At 44.7% G+C, this 23472-nt stretch overlaps 1 protein-coding gene across 3 annotated transcripts in view; it reads left to right on the forward strand.

Moving 5' to 3' along the window:
* Nucleotides 1-23472, forward strand: part of PPHLN1 (periphilin 1) — a 115398-nt gene that overhangs the window by 10413 nt on the left and 81513 nt on the right. For all 3 annotated transcript variants that reach the window (XM_083365222.1, XM_083365223.1, XM_083365224.1), the window contains 2 exons: nucleotides 355-528; nucleotides 3559-3620. In XM_083365222.1, coding sequence (XP_083221348.1) covers nucleotides 355-528; nucleotides 3559-3620 — 236 coding nt within the window. The remainder of the gene's footprint in view (nucleotides 1-354; nucleotides 529-3558; nucleotides 3621-23472) is intronic.

Below are 23472 nucleotides of genomic sequence, written 5' to 3' on the forward strand. Positions count from 1 at the left end.
TAGGTCTAAACAGTTATAGCTAGGTAATTTAAAATTTTCTAAACAATTTTCAAATAATGGTAAAGGTTTTATAATATGGTAGTTGATATTAAACTTGTAGAAAAACAATTACTTGAAGTATTTGTTCATTTTTTTATGAGCCTAATATAATTATCTTTCAGTTAAATACACATTTTCAATCTTGTTAAGTTTAGGCTGCTTCAGCTGCTCTTTAACAGGCACGAACTAAAACAAGATTGTATCTTGATTTCTAATGTATTTATTACCGGCTTTACTGAAACTTCAACATCCATATTAATCTGTGAGATTATTTTTATTATAATTTTAAATTGTTGGTATTATATATAATTTTAGGATGACTACCATCGAGTAGTCAGCTTTGCATCCAAGAAACCACCACTTCCAGAAAGACCTGGTGAAGGAGGCTATAGTAGATATGAATATGGCCATTCTCATGTAGGCTATAGAGACTATGGTGAAGGTCGAGGTTTTGCCCACGAACGAAGGAGTGGACTACCACATAAAATTGTGAGTTTCCCTTTCATGATGAATATGTGACTGGAAGCTAAATATTCCACAATTGTTAGGTACAGCTATGTGTTACATTAATAGTACTAAAAAATAATTTGGATATTTATACTTTATTCTGTAATTCTGAAAATACTGTATTAAAGCAATTGTTCTTTTGAAATCTTGAAGATTAATGCTTAAAGCTTCCATCTCTTTGGAAAAAACATGAGAAAGAGCATTGGGCTTCAGAAGAGGAAGAGAATTCATTCACAAATATTGTCTGACGCAAAATACAACATTGGATGCGTAGCAATCATCAGTCTGTTTTAATGATATATTGGCTATTTCTTGTACAGCAATATATAAATCGGCCTCTTATTTTTGTATTTAATATTTGTTCAATGAATATTTATTTTCCCCTTTAAAATATATTAAATACATTTTAGTGGCACTGCTAAATTTCTTTTAATCAATACTTTTTGAAGAAATTACGACAAAAAATCATTCAGTGATGTTTCACAGTATCTTATTGCTATTGGCTTATTGCTATTGCTATTGATAGCGAATGCTATTTATAGTTTCAAACTTTTACAGAGTTGCACAAAGTGGTTTCAAGCATGAAAGAGTATAGGTAATCCCCAAGTTATGAACGTTTCCTTTCCATTTGAAGTCATGCGATAAGCGCCCCCTAGTGTTTACAAAAAACTCCCAAAATTACGAATGTTGCCACACCATGGCAGTCTTTCACCCTTATGAATGACTGCATAGGCACTGCAACATTCACTCTGGCTATTCCTCTCCCCCCCACACACACCAGGTCTTAGGCACTAGGCCAGTGGATACTCACCTTGTGAAAATCTAGAGAGTCTTTGCTTTCTTGATTGTTTCGCTGCTGCAGGCCTTCAGTGCATTCGCAGAGAATGGAGGTCTACAGTACTGCAAGATCACGAGAGATCTGTAGCGCGAGATCACACACTACTGATCTTGTGTGATCTCACAGTACTTTGGCTTGGACAAGATCTGTGGCAAAAGGCTTTGCAAATGAAGGTAAAGGCTGAAACATCAAAGCCTTCCCTCCATTTCAAAGCCTTTTGCCATCTTTGCAAAAAGCCTCTGCCACCGAGAATGGAGCCCCAGATTAACACGGAAAGGCCTCTGCTGCCCAGAACAGACTTCCGGAGCTACCTCCGTCTGGGCAGCAGAGGCCTGGAGGAGGCTTCCAATGCCCATACTGGACCTCCGAAGCCAGGCAGCCTCTGCCACCCAGAATGGAGGCTGAGGGTGGCAGTCCGTGTGGCTCCAGAGGTCCATTCTGGGCATTGGAGGCCTCCAGGTCTCTACTGCCCAGAATGGAGGTCAGGAGTGGCGACTGCGTGGCTCCGGATGTCAGTTCTGGGTTGTAGAGGCCTACTTCAGGATAAACAATTTTTGGCCAGAGGTTGAAAGCTTCTGGGGGCCATGATCTTGTGCTCAGACACTCATCTGCTTTTGCAGAGAATGGGTGCCTCACTTCCTGCAAAATCAAGGCATTCCGAAGCTTCCACGTTCTGCGTGAAAAGTCCACGCCAATGGGAGGCTTGAAGCAACGTGATTTTGCTGCCCCAAACCTCCCTTCGGCATGCAAACGTTTTTCTGCACCAAGCCTGGAAACCTTTGGAGGAGACTCACCAAGGCTTCCCACCACTCCAGAAGTGGCCAGCAGCCCGGTGAGTCAGAGAAGCCAAACAGAGTGAGCTTGTCCTGTTTTCCCTCTGCTCTTGTGGAAGCAGACAAATAAACAGGCTGGAGAGGAGACAGATCTTCACAAGGTAAATGACCTGGTGCAGCAGGATGGTGGGGGGAGAAAGCAATTGTGGGGAGCCCAGGGGAGGGAGAATGAGGTATTTCAGTGGTCAGGGGAGGCCTTGGGTGGTCTGAAGCAGGTGGCCTGTTCTAACACTAGGCCCCCCATGGCCTTCTGCACCCTGAGATACCTCATGTTCACTTAATGAGTCACGCATTCGTCCATGCATTAAATTAGCAAATGCATGGGCAAAAGCAAAAGCAGGGAGTGATTGCGTTCAAGGTAGGAGATTCACTTCTATGAATCCTTGAGTTACGAATGAAATGGGAAGGCTCCATTCCATTCGTAACTCAACTACCTGCACCAGAAAACCTGAAAATATGCTTTGTGCTCAAAATGGTTTGAGAAATAGGTTCTTTGTATACATCTAGCTATTAAGTTTATTTTTTGTCATTGCAAAGTATTTGTAAAAGTCTTTGGGAAATTTGTCTAAAAATATGTAACTAGAACCTAAAAAGGTACGTGGTGGCTCAGTGGGTTAGGACGCTGAGCTTGTCGATCAGAAGGTCGGCAGTTTGGCTGGTCGAATCCCGAGTGCTGCGTAACAGAGTGACCGCCTGTTACTCGTCCCAGCTTCTGCCAACCTAGCAGTTCGAAAGCACGTAAAAATGCAAGTAGAAAAATAGGGACCACTACGGTGGGAAGGTAACAGCGTTCCGTGCGCCTTTGGCGTCTAGTCATGCCGGCCACATGACCACGGAGATGTCCTCGGACAAGCGCTGGCTCTTTGGCTTTGAAACGGAGATGAGCACCGGCCCCTAGAGTTGGAAACGACTAGCACGTATGTGCGGGGGAACCTTTACCTTTTTAGAACCTAAAAAACTACAAATTAAAATAAATTCATTCAAATCTGGTAACTATTAGTTAGACATAGTTTTTCCTAATAGAAAATGAAGATCTTTTAGCAGAACTTCATCTACCAGATTTCTTTGAAAATGTGAATGTTCTTCAGTTTGATGGCTCATAAACTGTATGAGTTATGTCGCATCCTGTATTCATATATCTACCTCACTGTATGCTCACACATACATCTTCATAGAGGGAATTGTTTATTCCCCATTTTGTTTCCTTTTATTGTTATTCTTACTTCATTTTTCTGGAGTTACCAGTTTTCATCTAGTAGATATGTTATTTTATAAATGGTACTAAAGGAAATTATTTTCTTGAAACTAAATTTTTCTTTATGCTGAAATATTCTATTGTAGGATGATCCAGGATATAGATGGTCAAGGGAAGACCATCCTGATAGTCGGCCACCTGATTATAGGTATTGTTTTTCAATTTAGCTAAATAAACTTCTGAAGTCTCTAGAATCAGAAATGGAAACACAGTTCGTGTACATTACCTGGTACTCTGAGATTTGACTATAGGCACCCAGGAGAGTCCAGCAAATTGAAGTCTTCAGTGACAAATGGTTGCCAAAAAACCTGGCTAATGAAATATCAGAACCATTGTCATTTGAAAGATATAGCAAAGCATAAATGAGATATTACATGATTTGAAAGAGGCAAATATCTCAGTATTTTAATTTGAAAAATATATGTTTGCTTACTGGCTTAATTTCAGAATTAACTAAGATACCAAACATACAAAATTTAAAGCGATTAAATGTTGACATGATGCAATGAAAGTATACATTTGGGGATATAGGTATTCCTCACTTAATGAGCTCTCATTTAGTGGTTCGAATTTATGATAATGCTGAACGAATGGTAATTATGAGCAATCCTTGGAAGATATGACCATCACAGTACCCCTGCAGTCACATGATTACAATCTGGACACTTAACAAGACTGGAATTAAAATCGTTACCTTGTCCACATGTTACATGATCACAATTTCTGACACTCCCTGCCGATTTTCCACAAGCAAAGTCAATAAGGAAGCCAACAGGAAGTGAGAAATCACAATCACACAAAATGCTTGTTTAATGACTTGTGATAGCAAGGTCATTAATGACCTGCTTAATGATAGCAACCAGGGACTGCCAGAATTGCCATCACTAAACAATGCAATTGTGATGTTGCACTTCACAACCCAATTGCTTAACAAAGAAAATTCTGGTCCTACTTAGTCATTAAGTGGGGACTACCTGTATTCTTTATAATTTGCTATACTGCTTATGTCTTTGATGTGATATTATGATTTATTATTTTATTGTGACCTTTACGCCATCTAATCCTTAATATTTTATCAGTAACATGTTGTCTGGGTTCCAATATTTAGCTTACAAATACATATTAAACCCTTTCTACCTCGTTTTTCTAGCCATTGATAAAATGTATCCCATGTTCTGAAGCATTCTGAATCTTCTTTTTCATTTTCAATGTAAGTCTGTCCATTTCTGCACAGTCAACAATTTTCTTAATTAGCTCTTCCTCCGCTAGTAATTCATCTTTCCAATGTTGAACAAATACAATTCTTGCTGCAGTTAGTACATGTAACAGTAAATATACACATTCTTTCTCATACTTTTCTACAATTATACCTAACAAAAATAATTCTGACTAAAGATCTACATGTTCTTTTAATCATTTTCTCTAACCTAAGGCTTTTCAAACAGTGGTACGGGTACCACCTGTGGTACATTGGCACCTGGCAGGTGGTACGCAACCATCCTAGAAAAACTGTAGCAGGGGAGGGGAATGAGCTGAACCGGTGGCAGCACCACACAAGCCTGAGCAAGAGAAGGCTGGAACTGCTGGGCTGTCAGGGCTCTACGGAAGCACCAGGATCAGCTCCAGGCTCCAGCTGGAGCTCAGCACTGATCCCGGCACATCTGCTGAGCCCAGAAGAAGTGCCGATCAGCTGGAATGTTTCAGCATCCCAGGGTCTTGTGATTTACATTCAGATGCTTGGCAACTGATTCATATTTATGAGGGTCACAGTGTCCCTGGGTCATGTGAAGTGACCAAAACCTGCTGCAACCATCCAGCAGACAGGGGGAATAAAAACCAAACACCCACCCCACCTGCCAATCCTCAACAGAAATTCTCACAACAATAAAAACCTCAGACAGGAAGAGCATTGTTGGGCAGGCAGGCAGGTGTCTTGCTTGGCTGTGGCTTTGGGGCACTTTTTTCAGTGCCATTGTTAACTTCGAACAGTCACTAACGAACTGTTGTATATCGAGGACTACCTGTACATCACTTTTTTCTTTTCTTTTTTCTTTTCTTTTGGTCATCAAGTTTTTGACACCTTGCTATGCAACTGGTTTTACTCAGATGTTGCCATATCCTAAAAGTGGTACAATGGGTAAAAAGGTTGAAAAGCCCTGCTCTAACCATATATGTATTCTTGACCAAAATCTTTTGGCTTTAGGGCATGTCCACCAACGATGATGGTATGTGCCTGATTTTTGTCTATATTTCCAACAATGGCTAGACATATTTTTGAACATTTTTGCTAATCTCATACTATAGATGTTAAGTGCCATCTGTAAAACATTTTATATACCGTATATACTTTAGTATAAGCCGAATTTTTCAGCCCACTTTTTGGGCTGAAAAACTCCACTTCGGCTTATACTCCAGTCAACAACAAAAAAAAAAAGAACTTCTACCCCCGTTTGGAGAGCTGCTGCTTTCATCAAACATGGACGAAGGCAGCAGCTCTCCAAACGGGTTGCGGCGGTTTGGAGAGCTGCGCGCGCAGCTCCGCCGCCACCTCTGCAAGCCTCCGCTAAGAGAATGGGGCGGTGGAAGCTTGCCACCCATTTTCTCGGCGAAGACTTGTTTCGGGGGATCCAGCCTCTGTCACCCCGTTCTCTCAGCTGGGCAGCTGAGAGAAAGGGTCGGCAGAAGCTGCATCCCCCGAAAGAAGTCTTCGTCGCTGAGACAATGGGCGGCAAGCTTCCCCGCCCCACACTTCACGGAGCGCTCCAACGCCTTGTTCTCTCGTCTCACGGAGACTTGTTTCGGAGGATCCAGCCTCTGTCACCCCTTCTCTTAGCTGGGCAGCTGAGAGAAAGGGGCGGCAGAAGCTGCATCCCCCGAAAGAAGTCTTCGTCGCTGAGACAATGGGCGGCAAGCTTCCCCACCCCACACTTCACGGGGCGCTCCAACGCCTTGTTCTCTCATCTCACGGAGACTTGTTTCGGGGGATCCAGCCTCTGTCACCCCCTTCTCTCAGCTGGGCAGCTGAGAGAAAGGGGCGGCAGAAGCTGCATCCCCCGAAAGAAGTCTTCGTCGCTGAGACAATGGGCGGCAAGCTTCCCCACCCCACACTTCACTGAGCGCTCCAACGCCTTGTTCTCTCGTCTCACGGAGACTTGTTTCGGGGGATCCAGCCTCTGTCACCCCTTCTCTTAGCTGGGCAGCTGAGAGAAAGGGGCGGCAGAAGCTGCATTCCCCGAAAGAAGTCTTCGTCGCTGAGACAATGGGCGGCAAGCTTCCCCACCCCACACTTCACGGGGCGCTCCAACGCCTTGTTCTCTCGTCTCACGGAGACTTGTTTCGGGGGATCCAGCCTCTGTCACCCCTTCTCTTAGCTGGGCAGCTGAGAGAAAGGGGCGGCAGAAGCTGCATCCCCCGAAAGAAGTCTTCGTCGCTGAGACAATGGGCGGCAAGCTTCCCCACCCCACACTTCACGGAGCGCTCCAACGCCTTGTTCTCTCGTCTCACGGAGACTTGTTTCAGAGGATCCAGCCTCTGTCACCCCTTCTCTTAGCTGGGCAGCTGAGAGAAAGGGGCGGCAGAAGCTGCATCCCCCGAAAGAAGTCTTCGTCGCTGAGACAATGGGCGGCAAGCTTCCCCACCCCACACTTCACGGAGCGCTCCAACGCCTTGTTCTCTCATCTCACGGAGACTTGTTCCGGAGGATCCAGCCTCTGTCACCCCTTCTCTTAGCTTGCCAGCTGAGAGAAAGGGGCGGCAGAAGCTGCATCCCCCGAAAGAAGTCTTCGCCGAGAAAATGGGCGCTGAGATTTTCTCGGCGAAGACTCACCTTCTCCCGTTCACCTTCAGCAGCTCCGCCAGGCCCGTCCAGTGCCCTGCTAGCAGAGCTTGACAAATGCAAAAGCTGCTTTGGTTAAACACTGGAAGGTTTAGTGATTAACCCACCCCACCCCACCCGGTCTTCTTGCTGTTTCTCCCCATCCTCACTCCTACCCACAGGGGCTCTCTGCCTCTTCTACTACTTCTTTTTCTTTCTTTCTTTTTTGCTGAGGTGTGCGTCTCTCTCTCTCTCTCTCTCTCTCTCTCTCTCTCTCTCTCTCTCTCTCTCTCTCTCTCTCTGTCTGTCTCTGTCTCTGTGTGTGTGTGTGTGTGTGGTGTGTTATCTCGAACCAGATGGGATGGCAAAGTCAAATGCAAATGGGGATCTTGCAGATCTTGCCCTGCCTTTCCCCCCACGGTTACCTTCTGTTCTTGATGAGCTCACGAGTGCTCAAGGACAAAATAGGGCTGGGCAGAGCCGGCAGTTAAAAATAGGATGCAGATAAAAGGAAAGGTAAGGAGGGGTTCAGGTTGATAGGAGAGGCTGCGTAGCCTTAGTGTAACTCCTGTTTGGGCTGACTGGGTTGCCTCCGATGGGCTCTGACAGTGGAACAGAATGGAATAGAAAATATGGAATGGATTGGAACAGAACGTAGAACAGAACAGAACAGAACAGAATAGAATAGAATAGAATAGAAATATAGAAAGTGAATAGAATAGAATAGAATAGAAAAGAAATATAGAAAGTGAATGGAATAGAATAGAATAGAATAGAATAGAATAGAAATATAGAAAGTGAATAGAATGGAATAGAATAGAATAGAATAGAATAGAGAATGGTAATAAGAATAGAATAGAATAGAATAGAAATATAGAAAGTGAATAGAATAGAATAGAATAGAAAAGAAATATAGAAAGTGAATGGAATAGAATAGAATAGAATAGAAATATAGAAAGTGAATAGAATAGAATAGAATAGAATAGAGAATGGTAATAAGAATAGAATAGAATAGAAATATAGAAAGTGAATAGAATAGAATAGAATAGAATAGAGAATGGTAATAAGAATAGAATAGAATAGAATAGAAATATAGAAAGTGAATAGAATAGAAATATAGAAAGTGAATAGAATAGAATAGAATAGAAATATAGAAAGTGAATGGAATAGAATAGAATAGAATAGAAATATAGAAAGTGAATAGAATAGAATATAATAGAAATATAGAATAGAATAGAATAGAAATATAGAAAGTGAATGGAATAGAATAGAATAGAAATATAGAAAGTGAATAGAATAGAATAGAATAGAATAGAGAATGGTAATAAGAATAGAATAGAATAGAATAGAAATATAGAAAGTGAATAGAATAGAATAGAATAGAGAATGGTAAGAATAGAATAGAATAGAATAGAAATATAGAAAGTGAATAGAATAGAATAGAATAGAGAATGGTAATAAGAATAGAATAGAATAGAATAGAAAAATAGAAAGTGAATAGAATAGAATAGAATAGAATAGAATAGAATTATAGAAAGTGAATGGAATAGAATAGAATAGAATAGAATAGAATAGAATAGAATAGAATAGAGCTGGAAGGGACCTTGGAGGTCTTCTAGTCCAGCCCCTTGCTCAAGCAGGAGGACCTATACCAGTGGTGGTGAACCTATGGCACGCCTGCCAGAGGTGGCACTCAGAGCCCTCTCTGTTGGCACGTGCGCCACCACCGCTGCCAGCAGCAGGTCCTTGTTGGTTGGTGGACTGGAAGAAAAGGGAGGGGGAAGCATTTTACATGCGTGCATGCGCGCACGGGGCCACGAGCAGGCACATGCTGCAAAGGGGGCGGGGCTAGTGCCTGTGTGATACTCACTAGCCCAGCCCCGTTCTCACGTGGTGCGGTGCCTTGTATCTGCACCCTGCGGCACGGCGGTTGGCGTTTTTGTGCCTTGCGGTACGGTGGCCCATTTTTTGCTCCCCCTTTTTTTTCGTGCCAGAGGCGGCACTCAGAGGCGCCTCCCTGTCCCCTCCCCCGAGGGCACCAGAATGCCAATGCTGCCTTGGCACTTTGTGATAAACAAGTGGGTTTTGGCTTGCGGTTTGGGCACTCGGTCTCTAAAAGTTTCGCCACCACTGACCGATACCATCTCAGACAGGTGAATGTCCAGTCTCTTCTTAAAAACCTCCAGTGATGGAGCACTCTTGATTTCTGGTGGCAAGCTGTTCCACTGGGCAGCTGAGAGAAAGGGGCGGCAGAAGCTGCATCCCCTGAAAGAAGTCTTCGCCGAGAAAATGGGCGCTGAGACGCCTCATTCTCTCGCTCAGCGGAGACTTCTTTCGCGAGATCCAGCCTCTGCCGTGCTGCACCGAGAGAACAGCAAGCCGCCCCATTCTCTCGGCGGAGCACTCCACCGCCCCATTCTCTCGGCGGCTTGCCACCCCGTTCTCTCATCTCAGCAGAGACGTCTTTCGGGGGATCCAGCCTCCAGCTGCTGCATTTCCCAGCCTTGGCTTATACTCGAGTCAATAACTTTTTTCAGTTTTTGGGGGTAAAATTGGGGGTCTCGGCTTATACTCGAGTCGGCTTATACTCAAGTATATACGGTAGGTTTTCTTTCTAAGCCACCGCCTTTGTTATTTTAGAGTTTCTTTCCCAAAAGCTTTACCAGTTTTCTAACATGTTACGCCCAAAGTTTTTTGCCTATATTATCATTGTTTCTTTAACTTGTTCCTCTTCTATCTTTAAACTTAACATATACAGTTTCTTAATCAATTTTTCATCTGATATTAATAATACCTTGTCAAATTCTGTCTGTTCTTTATAAAATCCAGATGGTTTAGCATCTTTTTCATATTTTGTTTGAATTTGCAGGTGTGGCTACCATGATAGATCAGTGCCCTGTTCTTCCAGTTCTTGTCTAGATTTTAGTTTCCCTTCAGTATTCAAAATGTCTGTATAAGTCACAGTTTTCTCGTAGTTAATCACGTTTGGGTGAACAAACGCTTCCATTGTTGAAAGCCATCCGGGTATTTTCATGTAAATTTTCACTTTTACTTTTTCCCATTCTAGAATAAGTGTGTTTTTAAATAGTGGCTTTGAAAGTATTTATGTGTTTTATTCTTCCCATACCATAGGAAGGCATCTAAGTTGTAGGTCATGCCCTTCTAGGTATAATAATCTTTTATGTCTAAGAGTTATCCATTCTTTTAACCATGTTAATACAGATGCTTGATAATGTAAAGCCCAATTTGGCAGCCCAAATCCTCCATTTTATTTCACTTGTAGCATTTTCAATCTAATTCTGGCTTTTTTTCCTTGCCAAATAAATTTCAAGATCAATGTATTTAATTCATCAAAGATTTTTTTCCAGTTTTATAGGTATTTTTTGAAATAAAAAGTAATTTTGGTAAAATATTCATCTTCACCATTGCTATTCTCCCTAGCATTGAAAGTTGTAGATTTTTCCATTTTTCCAAGTCTAGTTTTATTTGTTTTAATAATTTTACGTAATTGTCTTCTTTTATTGTTGCACATCTTGCTTTTAAGTATATCCCCAAGTATTTAACTTGTAACTATTTGAAGATCTGTTTTTTCTGACAGTTGATTTTTTTGTTTATCTGTAAGGTTTTTGGTTATCACTTTGGTCTTTTCTCTATTTATTTTCAGTGCTGCCACTTCTCCAAATTCTTCTATCTTTTTCAGAAGCTTGAGGCTTGTCTCAAGCAGCTCTTCTAATATAAAAACCAAGTCATCTGCGAATGCTTGTAGTTTATATTTTTCATCTTTTATCTCCATTCCTTTAATTTCTGAGTCTTGCCTAATATTTCTATTCAATACTTCCAATGTTAATATAAATATAATGGGGATAAGGGACATCCTTGTCTTATGCCTTTTTTAGTATTAAAATTTTCTGTAAAATCTCCATTTATGATTACTTTAGCTATTTGTCTATGATAAATTGTTTTAATTATATTTATAAAGTTTTCTCCCAAGTCCATTTTGTTTAGTTGTTGAATCATAAATTACGAATTTATGTTATCAAAGGTCTACTGTGCATCTAGAAATATTAGTGCCATCTGCTTCCCTGGGTGCATTTCATAGTATTCCAAAGTATCTAAAATCATTCTTAAATTATTTTTTATTTATCTCTTAGGTAAAAATCCATTTTGGTCTGTATGTTTAAATTCAATCAAAAATCTCTTAAATCTTTCTGCTATTATTGAAGCAAAACTTTTATAGTCCACTTTCAATAGGAATATTGGTCTATAATTCTTTATCTGTGTCAAGTATGAATCTTCTTTGGGTATTAAATATTGGCTTCTATCCAAGTATTTGGTATTTTAGCCTCTAAAAGTACCTCATTACACAGTTCTTTCATTAATGGGCTTAATGTATCTTGTAGGCATTTATAAATCTCTGCAGGTAGCCCATCTGGTCCTTGGGTCTTATCATTTTTTGCATTTTTATGGCCTCCCTTACCTCCATCATTGATATTTTTTCATTTAGCATGTTTTGGATGTTCTCTGAAATTTTTGGTAAGTCAGCGTTTTTTATGTATTGTTTTATTTTTTCTTCAGAAGTTTCTTCTATGTCGTAAAGTGTCTCGTAAAAGTCTTTGAGTATTTAATTATGTCGTTTTAGAATTGTAAATGACCTTTTGAAAAATGTAAGAGCTCTTTCTGAGAGGAGGGATGGGATAAAATTCCTCCAAGCCAATGTGCAGGTCGGATCAATGCTTATTGGAAATGTATAGCTGCAGTTATTTTTGCCCTAAGGGAATCTATTTAGCCCTTTAACTTAGCCTTTAAGTTTCCAACATCAACCTTCAATTCTCTTTTGTTGTTTTCCAAAAAATAAAGTTTTTCTTTTTAATTCTTAAACTTAAATTCTTACATTAGCCTTTTTAAATCCAGGACAGAAAAAAACTTTCCTGGCATGAGTGAAACTGTCTTTGAGAAAGTTCTTAACATCCAGAAAATCAGTAATAAGCAACTTCTAAAGAAGTTAAGAGAGGAAGTAGGTGAATCTGCTATCTGTTTGAAGATACTCAACCATGGCTTTAGACAAATGGTTCGCAGAGCTCTCAAACCAGCCAGAGATCAGTATTTTATAATCTCTTTTTGGGTAGACTCTGTATGGAACAAACTTGTGAGTGATCCTTGTCCTCTCCTTGATCTGGAGAGAAGTTCCAAAAAGTCTTCTCTTATTGCTGTAGTCAGGCAAGTTTGTAATCCACAATGTTCCCAGTGTTCAAAATGTTCAACCTCCCTGCAGCCACACATGTTCAAAAGTCAATTTTTTCTTTCTCTCCCACTAGCTCTTGAGATTAAAAGTCCAAGCTCAATAGGTATATATAGTGAAAGAAGGTCAGATGAAAAGCTGGGTATCATCCGTATATTGATGATACCTCACCCCGAAACCACGAATGATCTCGCCCAGTGGCTTCATATAGATGCTGAACAGGAGGGGAGAGAGGACTGACCCCTGAGGCACCCCACAATCAAGGGGCTTCGGGGTTGACCTCTGTCCTCCTGCCAACACTGCGAACGGTAGAAGAACCACCGTAAAACGGTGCCTCCCACTCCCAACCCCTGGGGACGTTGCAGCAGGATACCATGGTCGATGGTATCAAAAGCCGCTGAGAGATCTAATAGGACTAGGACAGGAATAATCCCTATCCCGAGCCCGCCAGAGATCATCCACCAGCGCGAACAATGCTGTCTCCGTGCTGTACCCGGGCCTGAAACCCGATTGGTACGGATCCAGATACTCAGTTTCCTCCAGGACCAACGGGAGTTACCATGCCACCACACTCTCAACAACCGTCGCAAGAAAGCAAAGTTTGGAGACAGGATGAAAGTTATTCAAAATGGCCAGGTCCAGGGCAGGTTTCTTGAGCAGGGGCCTCACCACCGCCTCCTTCAAGGTGGCAGGGAAGTACCCCTCAGAGAAGCATTAATCACTGCCTGGAGCCAGCCTCGTGTGACCTCCCGAGCCGCATAAACCAGCCAGGAGGGACACAGGTCCAACAAACACGTGGCGGCACTCAATCTACCCATGATCCTGTCCACTTCATCCGGAGTCACAGGGTCAAACTCCTCCCAAATAATATCGGCCAGACCCGTCGTTTCCCCCTTGTCAGATACTGCCCAGTCAGAGTCCAAACCGGTCCGAATCTGAGCGACTTTGTCAGCAGATGCTGACTAAACTCCTTGGCCCGTCCCCGCAAGGGATCTTCCCCTGTCCCCTGATTTAAAAGGGAATGGGTCACCCTAAACAGGGCAGCCGGGCGATTATCTGCAGACGCAATGAGGGTGGCAAAGTAAGCACGTTTCGCCACCTCATTGCCACAAGGTAAGATCTGGTAAAAGATCTTAACTGTGTTCGGTCAGATTCGGACCGACTGGATCTCCAAACGCTCTCTAGGACCTGCGCCAGGTAAGAGGCCGCAAAGGCACAACGCAGTCAAGAGCCTCAGAAGCAGCCCGTTGCCAGGCGTCAACCAAAGTCTCGACTGGGCTGTGGGAAAGGGAGGCAGGAATCAGTCCAAGCACCGTCTGAAACCCTTCCGGGTCCATCAGGCGTCTGGGGCGGAACCACCTGGTTGGTTCCGCTTCCCAGCAGCGGGAGGTGGCATGACAGAGGCCCAGCCGCAGGAGATAATGATCTGTCCATGAGAGGGATTGAGTAGATGGAGAAACCCCACCCAGACCATTAAGCCACTGCCCGGAGATAAAAATAAGGTCGGGCGTGTTTCCCCCCTTGTGGGTCGGACCCTGAATAATCTGGGTCAGGTCCATGGCCATCATGGAAGCCATGAACTCTCGGGCCGCTCCCGACGTCTCCCCCAAGGAAGGCAAGTTGAAATCCCCCAGAACCATAAGTCTGGGAAACTCAACCACCAACACCCATGAGAGCATCGCGCATCCCGGGCAGGGCCGTTGCCATGCAGCTGGGAGAAAGGTACGCGAGCAACAGGCCCAACTGACCTCCAGGGCCCCACCTCAGGAGGAGGGACTCACATCCGCCTATCTGTGGGGCCGTGGTGTCCCACGGACAAAGGGCCTCCTTGATGACAACTGCCACCCCTCCGCCCCTACCCTGAGCCCGAGGCTGATGCAGCACACGGAAACCTGGTGGGCATAATTCAATCAGAGGGACTCCTCCCTCCGGGCCCAACCAAGTTTCCGTAATGCATGCCAGGTCTGTGTCTTCCTCCTCGATCAAATCCCGGATGAGGGGAGCTTTATTCACCACAGACATGGCATTCAAATAGACCAGCCTGAGCTCAGATACCTGTCCTCCCCCACCCCCGGAAAAGCAGGATGAAGCCAGAGGGTCGGAGCGCGCCACCCCTCAAAGATAGCGGGGGCGCGATTACAGATTTCGATATGGCCCTCTGTTCATCCGTCTGCCGCCATTCCCAATCACCGTGGGGATCACTGTCCCCACCCCATCCCCTCAGGCCCCAAGACCCCCCACCCTGCCCCCCTATCGCCGCGACTGTCTACCAACCTGGACTGAAAAAGTTTATAATGTTTTTTTTATACGTGTCTCTTGCAAGCAAGTTATATCTATATTTAATTTCTGTAGTTTCCTAAAGATTTTGCTTCTTTTTGATGGGGAGTTTAATGCGTTTATATTCATTGAAAAAATTCCATTTTCTTTCTCCATTATTTATATTTAGGTCTAGTAGATCTCGTAATCCTCTGTTCTCTGGCCATTCCTTCACTCTTTTGCTGAGATTTCTCTTTCTGTTCTAATTCTGTTTGTTTCTGTTCTTTTTTGTCCTCTTGTCGATGTTGCGCTCCTTCATCTAGAAATGCTCTGTTTCTTTCGTTGAAATTTACTGTTTTCCAGATTGAATCCAATCGGTATCTTGTATTATTCCAGTTGATTAAAATCCTTTCTGGCATTAACCATCTAAACGTTTATGCCTTTTGCAATAAGCTTTGTGGTTAAAACAATGATAATGTCTTTGAGTATCTCTTACTCTTTTATGTAGCTGCTTTAAGTCCACAATTTCTTTACTCTTATATTGTAATGGTTCCTCTCGAACTCTTCTCAGTATTTCATCCCGTGTTGTTTTCTTTATGAATCTCACATGCACTTCTCTTGGTAGTTTTTGTTTTCTTGCATAGCTTGAATTCATTCAGAATATTTCATCTATCTCCATTTGCATCTCTGCTTTCAGGGCCTCTGCCAAAAGCTCAATAATGACAACTGCTATATTTTCTTTATCTTCAGGGATATTTTGAAATCTTAGGTAGTGTTCTGCTTTTTCCATTTCTAAGATCGTCACCGCTCCTTCAAGATTATGATTTGCTTGTTCCAGTTTCTCATTTTCTTGCAGTAGTATTTCCATTTTTTAATCAATATCTTGTTTTATTTTCCATTTTCTGAATTCTTTGTTCATTTTTAAGCATCATTTGATGGTGAACTTCAAATTTCTTCACTTAATTTGTCAATTTTTTTTGTCTCTTCATTATTTTTTTGCATTGATTCTTGAATCAATTTTAATGTGGATTGCATCTCATTTTGTGCAGTGCTTATTTTCTCACACTGCAACATCATTAGATCCCTGAGTTGTTGGACTAGGAGCTCCAACAGAGGGTGCAGAGGAAGTCTTTTTTTATATAACAAATTTTATTGGTTTTCCAGTTTTACATTTAAGTATTTGGAAAGCAGCGTGGTGATTGGGTAATCAATAGTTCAATAACAAAATCTTTAGTATATATCTCAGGTTACATCATCAAAAATTCTGTCTCTGTTTCCCTTAACATTTGCTATATCATATTTAAACTAGTAAATTTCTAATTATAACACGGTCAGTTAAAACATTTATCAATATATTTTTGGCTTATACATATCCATATCCTGTTTTTAAGTTTTACCTAATTTTCAATTTTTAATTACAGTACTCCAATTTAAACTTTAATATCCATAATATTTAAATTTCAGGTAACCCAAATTTCCTTTATTTCACTACATAAAAATTATATCTAAAATACACATATTACTTACTTAAATATATTCTTATTTTATTTCTTAAACATTTTCTATTTCTCATCCTAGTATCTCGCCACTTACTAATAAAGTGTCCTTTATTGTCTCAAGTCCATCTTCTATATTATCTGGGCTAAGCAATCATTCAAAGTTATTTCCTAATAGTTAATTTTCATTTCCCTTATAAATCTAAATCCTAAATATTAAGCCAATTAATCCCTTATTTTTTATCATTTTCCACAGTATTTAAATCTATATTCATATTTCCCTTTATCTCAAAATCTCCCTTTAGCCCGGACAAATTTACAGGTATTCCTGAACTGTTTCCTGCTTTCCTGGGACAATGCCAGCTCTTTATCAGCGTGAGAGCAGCTGATTTCCCCACTGACCGGGATAAGGTGGGGTTTGTGTTAAGCCTTCTTTCGGGTGATGCAGCTCGTTGGGGCACGCCTCTGCTGGCTCAACCTAGCCCATTGTTGGACAACTTTGTGGGGTTTTGTGACCATATGCGTCTAATGTACGAGGACCCAATTAAGACACAGACTGCCACCCGACGCCTGAAAGCTCTGAGGCAGGGTCAACGCCCCCTACAGGGCTATATCAGCGATTTCCGGCTGCTTAGCCAGGATTCCGCCTGGAATGAGGCTGCGCTCGTGGATGCCTTCCAGGATGGATTGTCGGAGGAGATGTTGGATGAGCTGGCCCGTGTGGACATTCCCTCAGACCTGAATGGGCTGATCCATCTTTGCCTGCGGATCGATGCCCGGTTGCAGCAGCGAAAGAGTCGCCGTGCCACCCCACAGACCCCTGCCGCCCCTGTTGTGCGTGAGCCCCCAGTCCAAAGGGAGGAGCCAATGGAGCTGGGTGCCGCCAGGTCTCGTCTATCGGTGACGGAAATGAACAGACGACGATCGGGGGGGTTGTGTTTTTACTGTGGGGACCCTGGACATTTGGCTGCTTCTTGCCCAAAGAAGCGTCAGCGGGCATCAGTGACCAAGCCTGCCCCGAGAAAGTCCCCTACTTTGCTGTCGGGAAACGCCCCGAGCCCGATCTAGACGGTGTGATAGATCGGGCGTCCCACAACAACACCGAGCGACGCCGTTCCGATGGTGCCTGTGAACCTCCACGGCATTTGATTTTGGAGGCACGTCTGATCCTTCCTGGCAAGCCAGAGGGGATTCCAGTCCATGCCTTAATTGACTCTGGGGCCACCACAAACTTTATGGACTCAGCCTTTGTGGCCAAATGGGCTGTTCCCCAGTGTTCGGTGGATCCGCCCATGTTAGTGAAGACTATCGATGGTCGAGTGCTCCTGTCTGGGCCTATTACGGCCGCCACACAACCAGTATGTATGGCCATCAGTTCCCATGTGGAGGCCATCCAGTTCTACATCACTTCAGATCTGCACTTCCCTGTGGTCTTGGGACTGGCGTGGCTCCGGGCGCATGACCCACAGATCTATTGGTCACAGAACTTGGTCACCTTCCCAAGCTTGCAGTGCGTGGACCACTCCCGCCATATCTGTGCCGGCCAGGTGGAGGGTTCCCCAGGGGTTTCTTTGCCGCCCGAACTGTCCGACTTTGCTGATGTGTTCAGCGAGTCAGAGGCGGATCAATTACCCCCGCACAGGCCCTATGACTGCTCCATTGATTTAGTCCCTGATGCGCCTCTCCCAGTGGGGCGTTTGTACTCCATGTCGGACCCCGAGTTGGCTGCATTGCGGGACTTCCTGGAGAAGAATTTGGCTCGTAGTTTCATCCGGCCCTCGTCCTCGCCAGTGTCTGCACCCGTGCTCTTCGTCAAAAAGAAGTCGGGCGAATTACGGCTTTGCTGCGACTACCGGAAACTCAACGCCATCACGGTGCGCAACCGTTACCCGCTGCCCCTCATCCCCGAGCTCTTGGACCGACTCCGGGAGGCTAAGATCTTCACGAAACTGGACCTGCGTGGAGCTTACAACCTCGTCAGGGTTCGGCCGGGTGATGAGTGGAAGACGGCGTTTGGTACTCGCTATGGACATTTCGAGTACACGGTGATGCCGTTTGGCCTGACCAGCGCCCCCGCTGTGTTTCAGCATTTTATGAACGACATCTTTCGGGATTTGTTGGACCAGTTTGTCGTGATCTACCTGGACGACATCCTGATCTACTCCCCGTCGCGTGAAGTGCATCATCAGCATCTCCGTCAGGTCCTGCAGCGACTCCGAGAACATCGGCTGTTTGCCAAGTTGGAGAAGTGCCAGTTCTACCAGGTGACCATCGATTTCCTGGGTCACCGCATTTCTCCTGAGGGCATCGCCATGGAGCCGAGTAAGGTTGAGTCGTTGCAGAGTTGGCAACCCCTGCGTCGCGTCAAGGATGTTCAGCGACTTCTTGGATTTGCCAACTACTATCGAACATTCATCCCTGGCTTTGCTGCCTTGACAGCCCCCCTCACCCGGCTCCTGCAGAAGAAGACTCGGTTCCAGTGGAACGCACCAGAACAACAGGCATTCCAGGCTTTGAAGGAAGCCTTTATGAAGGAGCCCATCTTGAAGCATCCTGACCCGCAACGGCCGTTTGTCGTGGAGGCGGACGCCTCTGACATTGCCATTGGGGCAATGTTACTCCAGGCAACGACACCCAGCAGTACCCTTTTCCCTTGCGCGTATCACTCTCGGAAATTGAACCCCTTGGAGCGCAACTATACCATCTGGGAGAAGGAGCTGCTGGCCATCAAAGCGGCGTTCGAGGCCTGGAGGCATCATCTGGAGGGAGCGCGGCATCAAATCAAGGTCCGGACGGACCATAAGAATCTGGAAAGCCTGCAGACCGCTCGGAATTTGAACCAACGCCAGAACCGGTGGTCTCTTTTCTTTGCGAGGTTTGACTTCCGGGTTCGGTACATACCAAGCGGGCACAATCAGAGAGCGGATGCTCTGTCCAGGAAGCCCGAATATACCCGAGTGGAAGACAAGCTTCTGCCCAGGACAGTGATCCCCGTCGAGTCTTTTGCTGCGGTGCGGGAGCCGGTTGATATACGGGCTCGGATCCGGGAGGCACAGCAGCAGGAGGCGTGGGTGGCTCAGCGGAAGGAGGAGGTGGGGCCAGATTCGCCTTGGACGGTCACGGATGGACTCTTGTATTATCGTGACCGGCTCTATGTTCCGGGAGGGCCACTCAGGGGACTCGTCCTCAGCCAGTGTCATGATAACCCGGCAGCGGGGCATTTTGGCCTGTTCAAGACCCTGAACCTGGTCTCCCGTACCTTCTGGTGGCCCCGAGTCCGACACAACGTCCAGTCTTATGTCACCTCCTGCATCCCATGCAGGCAGGCCAAGTCAGCGACAGGGGCCCCGCCTGGATTACTGCAGCCTTTGCCAACACCCAAGAGACCCTGGGGGGCTGTGTCCATGGACTTTCTGACGGATTTACCCCTATCCTCCGGCTTCACGACAGTTTTTGTGGTGGTGGACATGCTGACCAAGATGGCGCACTTCATCCCCTGTCGCGGCTTACCGTCAGCTCGCGCCACTAGTCGTATGTTTATCCAACAGGTGTTTCGGCTGCACGGCCTCCCCGATAGAGTCGTCTCCGATAGGGGGGCCCAGTTTACAGCCCGCTTCTGGCAGGAGTTGATGCATGCGTTGGACATCAAGGTTTGCCTCTCGTCCGCGCATCATCCTCAAACTGACGGGGGAACCGAGAAGGTCATCGGTATCCTGGAACAGTATCTGCGCTGCTACGTCAACCTGCAGCAGAACAATTGGGTGGACTATCTGGCCATAGCTGAGTTTGCCTTTAACAACTCGCAGCACACCTCCACGCAGATGACACCGTTCTTGGCCAATGTGGGTTATCACCCCCGGTTTTTCCCCCTTTCTCCCGTGGACTCACCGGAGCCGGCAGCGAACGACTTCATGGCAGAGTTACAGGCGATCCATCGATTGGTGCGACGGCAGTTGGAGAAGGCCAAGGCCGATTACAAAAGGTTTGCTGATCGGTCAAGACGGGATACGCCTCCACTATCGGTGGGGGATCGGGTCTGGCTGTCCACCAGGAACTTACCGTCCACACGGCCAGTGAGGAAGTTAGATCACCGATATTTAGGACCGTTCCCAGTCAAGGCTGTCATCAATCCGGTCGCCTATCGCTTAACTCTGCCACGTTCCCTGCGCGTGCACCCCCATCTTCCATCGGTCTCTGTTGGTCCCCGAGCAACCGGCTTGTCCACTCCGCCAAGCAGAACCTCCCCCATCAGGACCTCGTGATGGAGGCAGCACCCCCGAGTACGAGGTCGCCAGCATCAGGGATTCCCGTTGGCTGAAAGGTCGTTTCCAGTACCTGATCGAGTGGAAATGTTACGGGCCAGAGGACTTCACCTGGGAAGACGCGACCGCCGTTCATGCCCCTGCGTTGTTGACTGCTTTTCACGAACAATTCCCATCCCGACCGCATCCGGATCGGCAGCCCCGGGGGAAGGGCCCTGCGGTGCGGGATAGTGTTGTGATTCAGGGTCAGCCTGTGGGTCCGGCAGCCGGGTCGGATGACTCGGATGACTCAGACGAGGGGGAGGAGGAGGGTGTTGAAGACGAACTTGCTGATGAGGGCTTGGAGGCTTCGCAGAGCCTCCAGCCAGGCCCCTCTTACTTGGTGGAGACTCAGCTGCGCGAGCCCGACAGTGCAGATGATGATGACCCACAGCTGGCCCTGTTCAAGGACGCCCGACGCAGGAGGCAGTCAAGCAGGAGCAAGCAGAGAAAGGCTGTGGGACTCCTCGGAAGGAGGCACAGGGAGGCCACGCCCTGAACTCTAATAAAGGGAGTGTTTGGGGATGGGCTGGTTGCTGAAAGCAACCGCTCCGTTTGAGGATCAAAGTTCCGGTATCTTGTTTCATGTTCTGTTGTTTGTTTGTGTATTAAACGTTTTCCAGCCTCAGACGCTTTCCAGCCTCTGCCGTTTGTACAGGGGTTGCCTTTCTGCAAGGCCGGTAGCAGGCTGGTACAGAACAAACAGGTCCCCGTGGAAGTAGGAACCTTTTGGGTCCCCAAATATCAAGAAGATGCAAATCCAATTACTTAGTTGTTCTTTTCAAGGCTTTATTTCCCCTAGGTAGTCAGATGCCGCCATTTTAGAGGTTGGGATACAAAGAAGGTAGGATCTCACCCAATTCCTCTGCGGTGCTTTTAATGTGCTTGATAGTAATTTTGGCCTCGGCTGGTAGCGGCTTAGTGATAGGCCATGTTAATGGCCGATCTTTTCCCCATCAGTTCTAAGAGCTGTCCCGGATCAAACAGAAGGGCTACCGCCCTTCTGCAATCAGTCAGGAGTCCTCTTCACGCTCGTCGCCCCTTCAGGGCGACTTCCGACCTTTTTCAGGGTCTCCTGGCGGGAGAAAACCAGACAGTGGAGAGAGCAATCTCCCCGCATGTCCGCCGGTGCCACGATCGCAAACTGGAAGCACTCAGAAGAAGTCTTTTTCATAAGTCTGGTAAGGTTTAATGTACTCATTCTTCCAGCCAACTATCTTAGGGTAAAACCCAAAATGTAAAGGGAGCCAACTTCTTTACGGTAAATTCAATATCTCAGGGAGAGAAAACAGAATAAAGCAAGCAACAAGAAAAAAAACAGCTGTCTTAGGTTAAAATCCAGCCAGGAAAAATCAAATCCACTTCTTTAGGGCAAATCCAACTCCTCTAGTCAGGTCTCAGATGTAAAACGTTCGCTGTCTTCAAATAGTTTCTGTTTTAGTTATATCCAGAGTCAACAAGTCTAGCTATGAAGAGTGTTCACTTAAAAACTCATGCAAAGGCACTTTGTTTGGAACAGGTGTTCTCTCAACGTCACATAATGTGAGATTATTTTATTGTTTTATATTACTATAATATCTTCTTTCACCACTAGATGTCCTTGTAGGCTGTTTAATCAATGTCTGGTTTTAAAAAGTTCTTACCAAGTTTTTCTTTTAAAGTTCTTGGTACTTGTTTATAGTCTTAGATCTATAGTTAAAAAAGATTTTCCACCTCTTGTAAATTAGTCTTTCTTTGAATCAATCTGAGTTCAATTTTTATTCCACTTGTAGTTGCTCGCCTCCTCTGACTTTTTCCTCTAGTCCTTCTGGGGTCTTTCCTTTTTTTTTTGCTCTTCCCAATCAGGGTCAACGTTTTTAATTGCAGTTCCAAAAGGAAAAGGAAAAAAGAACTGGCTCACCCAGTTTCAGCACGCTGTTGACAGTGAGCTGTTTAGCAGAGCGCTGCGGCTCCTCGCTTTTCTTCCATCTGGTGATGTCTTGGGCTGCCTGGGCAAACCCAGCAGCCTTTCCTCCATCCTTTCAGAGGGTTTCTTCAGTCCGCCCAGACCGATTGCCATCTGGTCCGCATTCCTGAAACATCCCTCCTTCTTCGTTGCCCCTCCATGGCAACTTTCCAACCCCTTAGAGTCTCCAGGCAGAACAAAATTGAGCTGGGAAGCCGGAGCCCCGGCTTCTTTAACCCGTTTTGTCGTGCACAAAACTTTAGAAATGGAAAGTGAACAAGTCAAAGAAATAATGATAAGATGGGCGAAAAATTTTGGTTATAATATAGAATTAGAAAAATGGCAAAATTTAGGGGAAAGAAACTAAATTGACAATGTCAACTTCCTCTAAAGAAAACTTACATAAAATGTTTTATAGATGGCACTTGCCATCAGCAAGATTAGCAAAAATGTTTAAAAATATATCAGATAGATATTGGAAATGTAAACATTAAGTCAGGCACATATTATCATGTTTGGTGGACATGTGATAAAGTAAAGAATTATTGGAAAAAGATGCATACCTGGCTACAAAAATGTTAGGAGAACAAGTTGATTTTAAGCCTGAACTTTTTTATTAGGTATAATGCCAAAAAAGACTAATAAACAAACCTTATACTTGACTTTGCATGTCACAACAGCGGCAAGAATTATATTTGTGCAACACTGGAAAAATGAAGGAATACCATCAGATGAAGAAATAATTAAAAAATACTAGAATGTGCAGAGATGGAAAGACTGACTATGAGACTGAAAGAAAGAAGAAACGGACTATTATCAAACTTGGGATTTATTTTACCGTTGGCTGGAGGAAAGAAGAAAGGATTAGGAATTAAATAGGTATTAGCAAATGTAAACTCAGACAGCATGTTGGTTGAAAATTTATTATTGTATGTATGGAAAAAATGAA

Source organism: Vipera ursinii (assembly GCF_947247035.1).
Source record: "Vipera ursinii genome assembly, chromosome: 6".
NCBI classification, from domain to species: Eukaryota; Metazoa; Chordata; class Lepidosauria; order Squamata; family Viperidae; genus Vipera; species Vipera ursinii.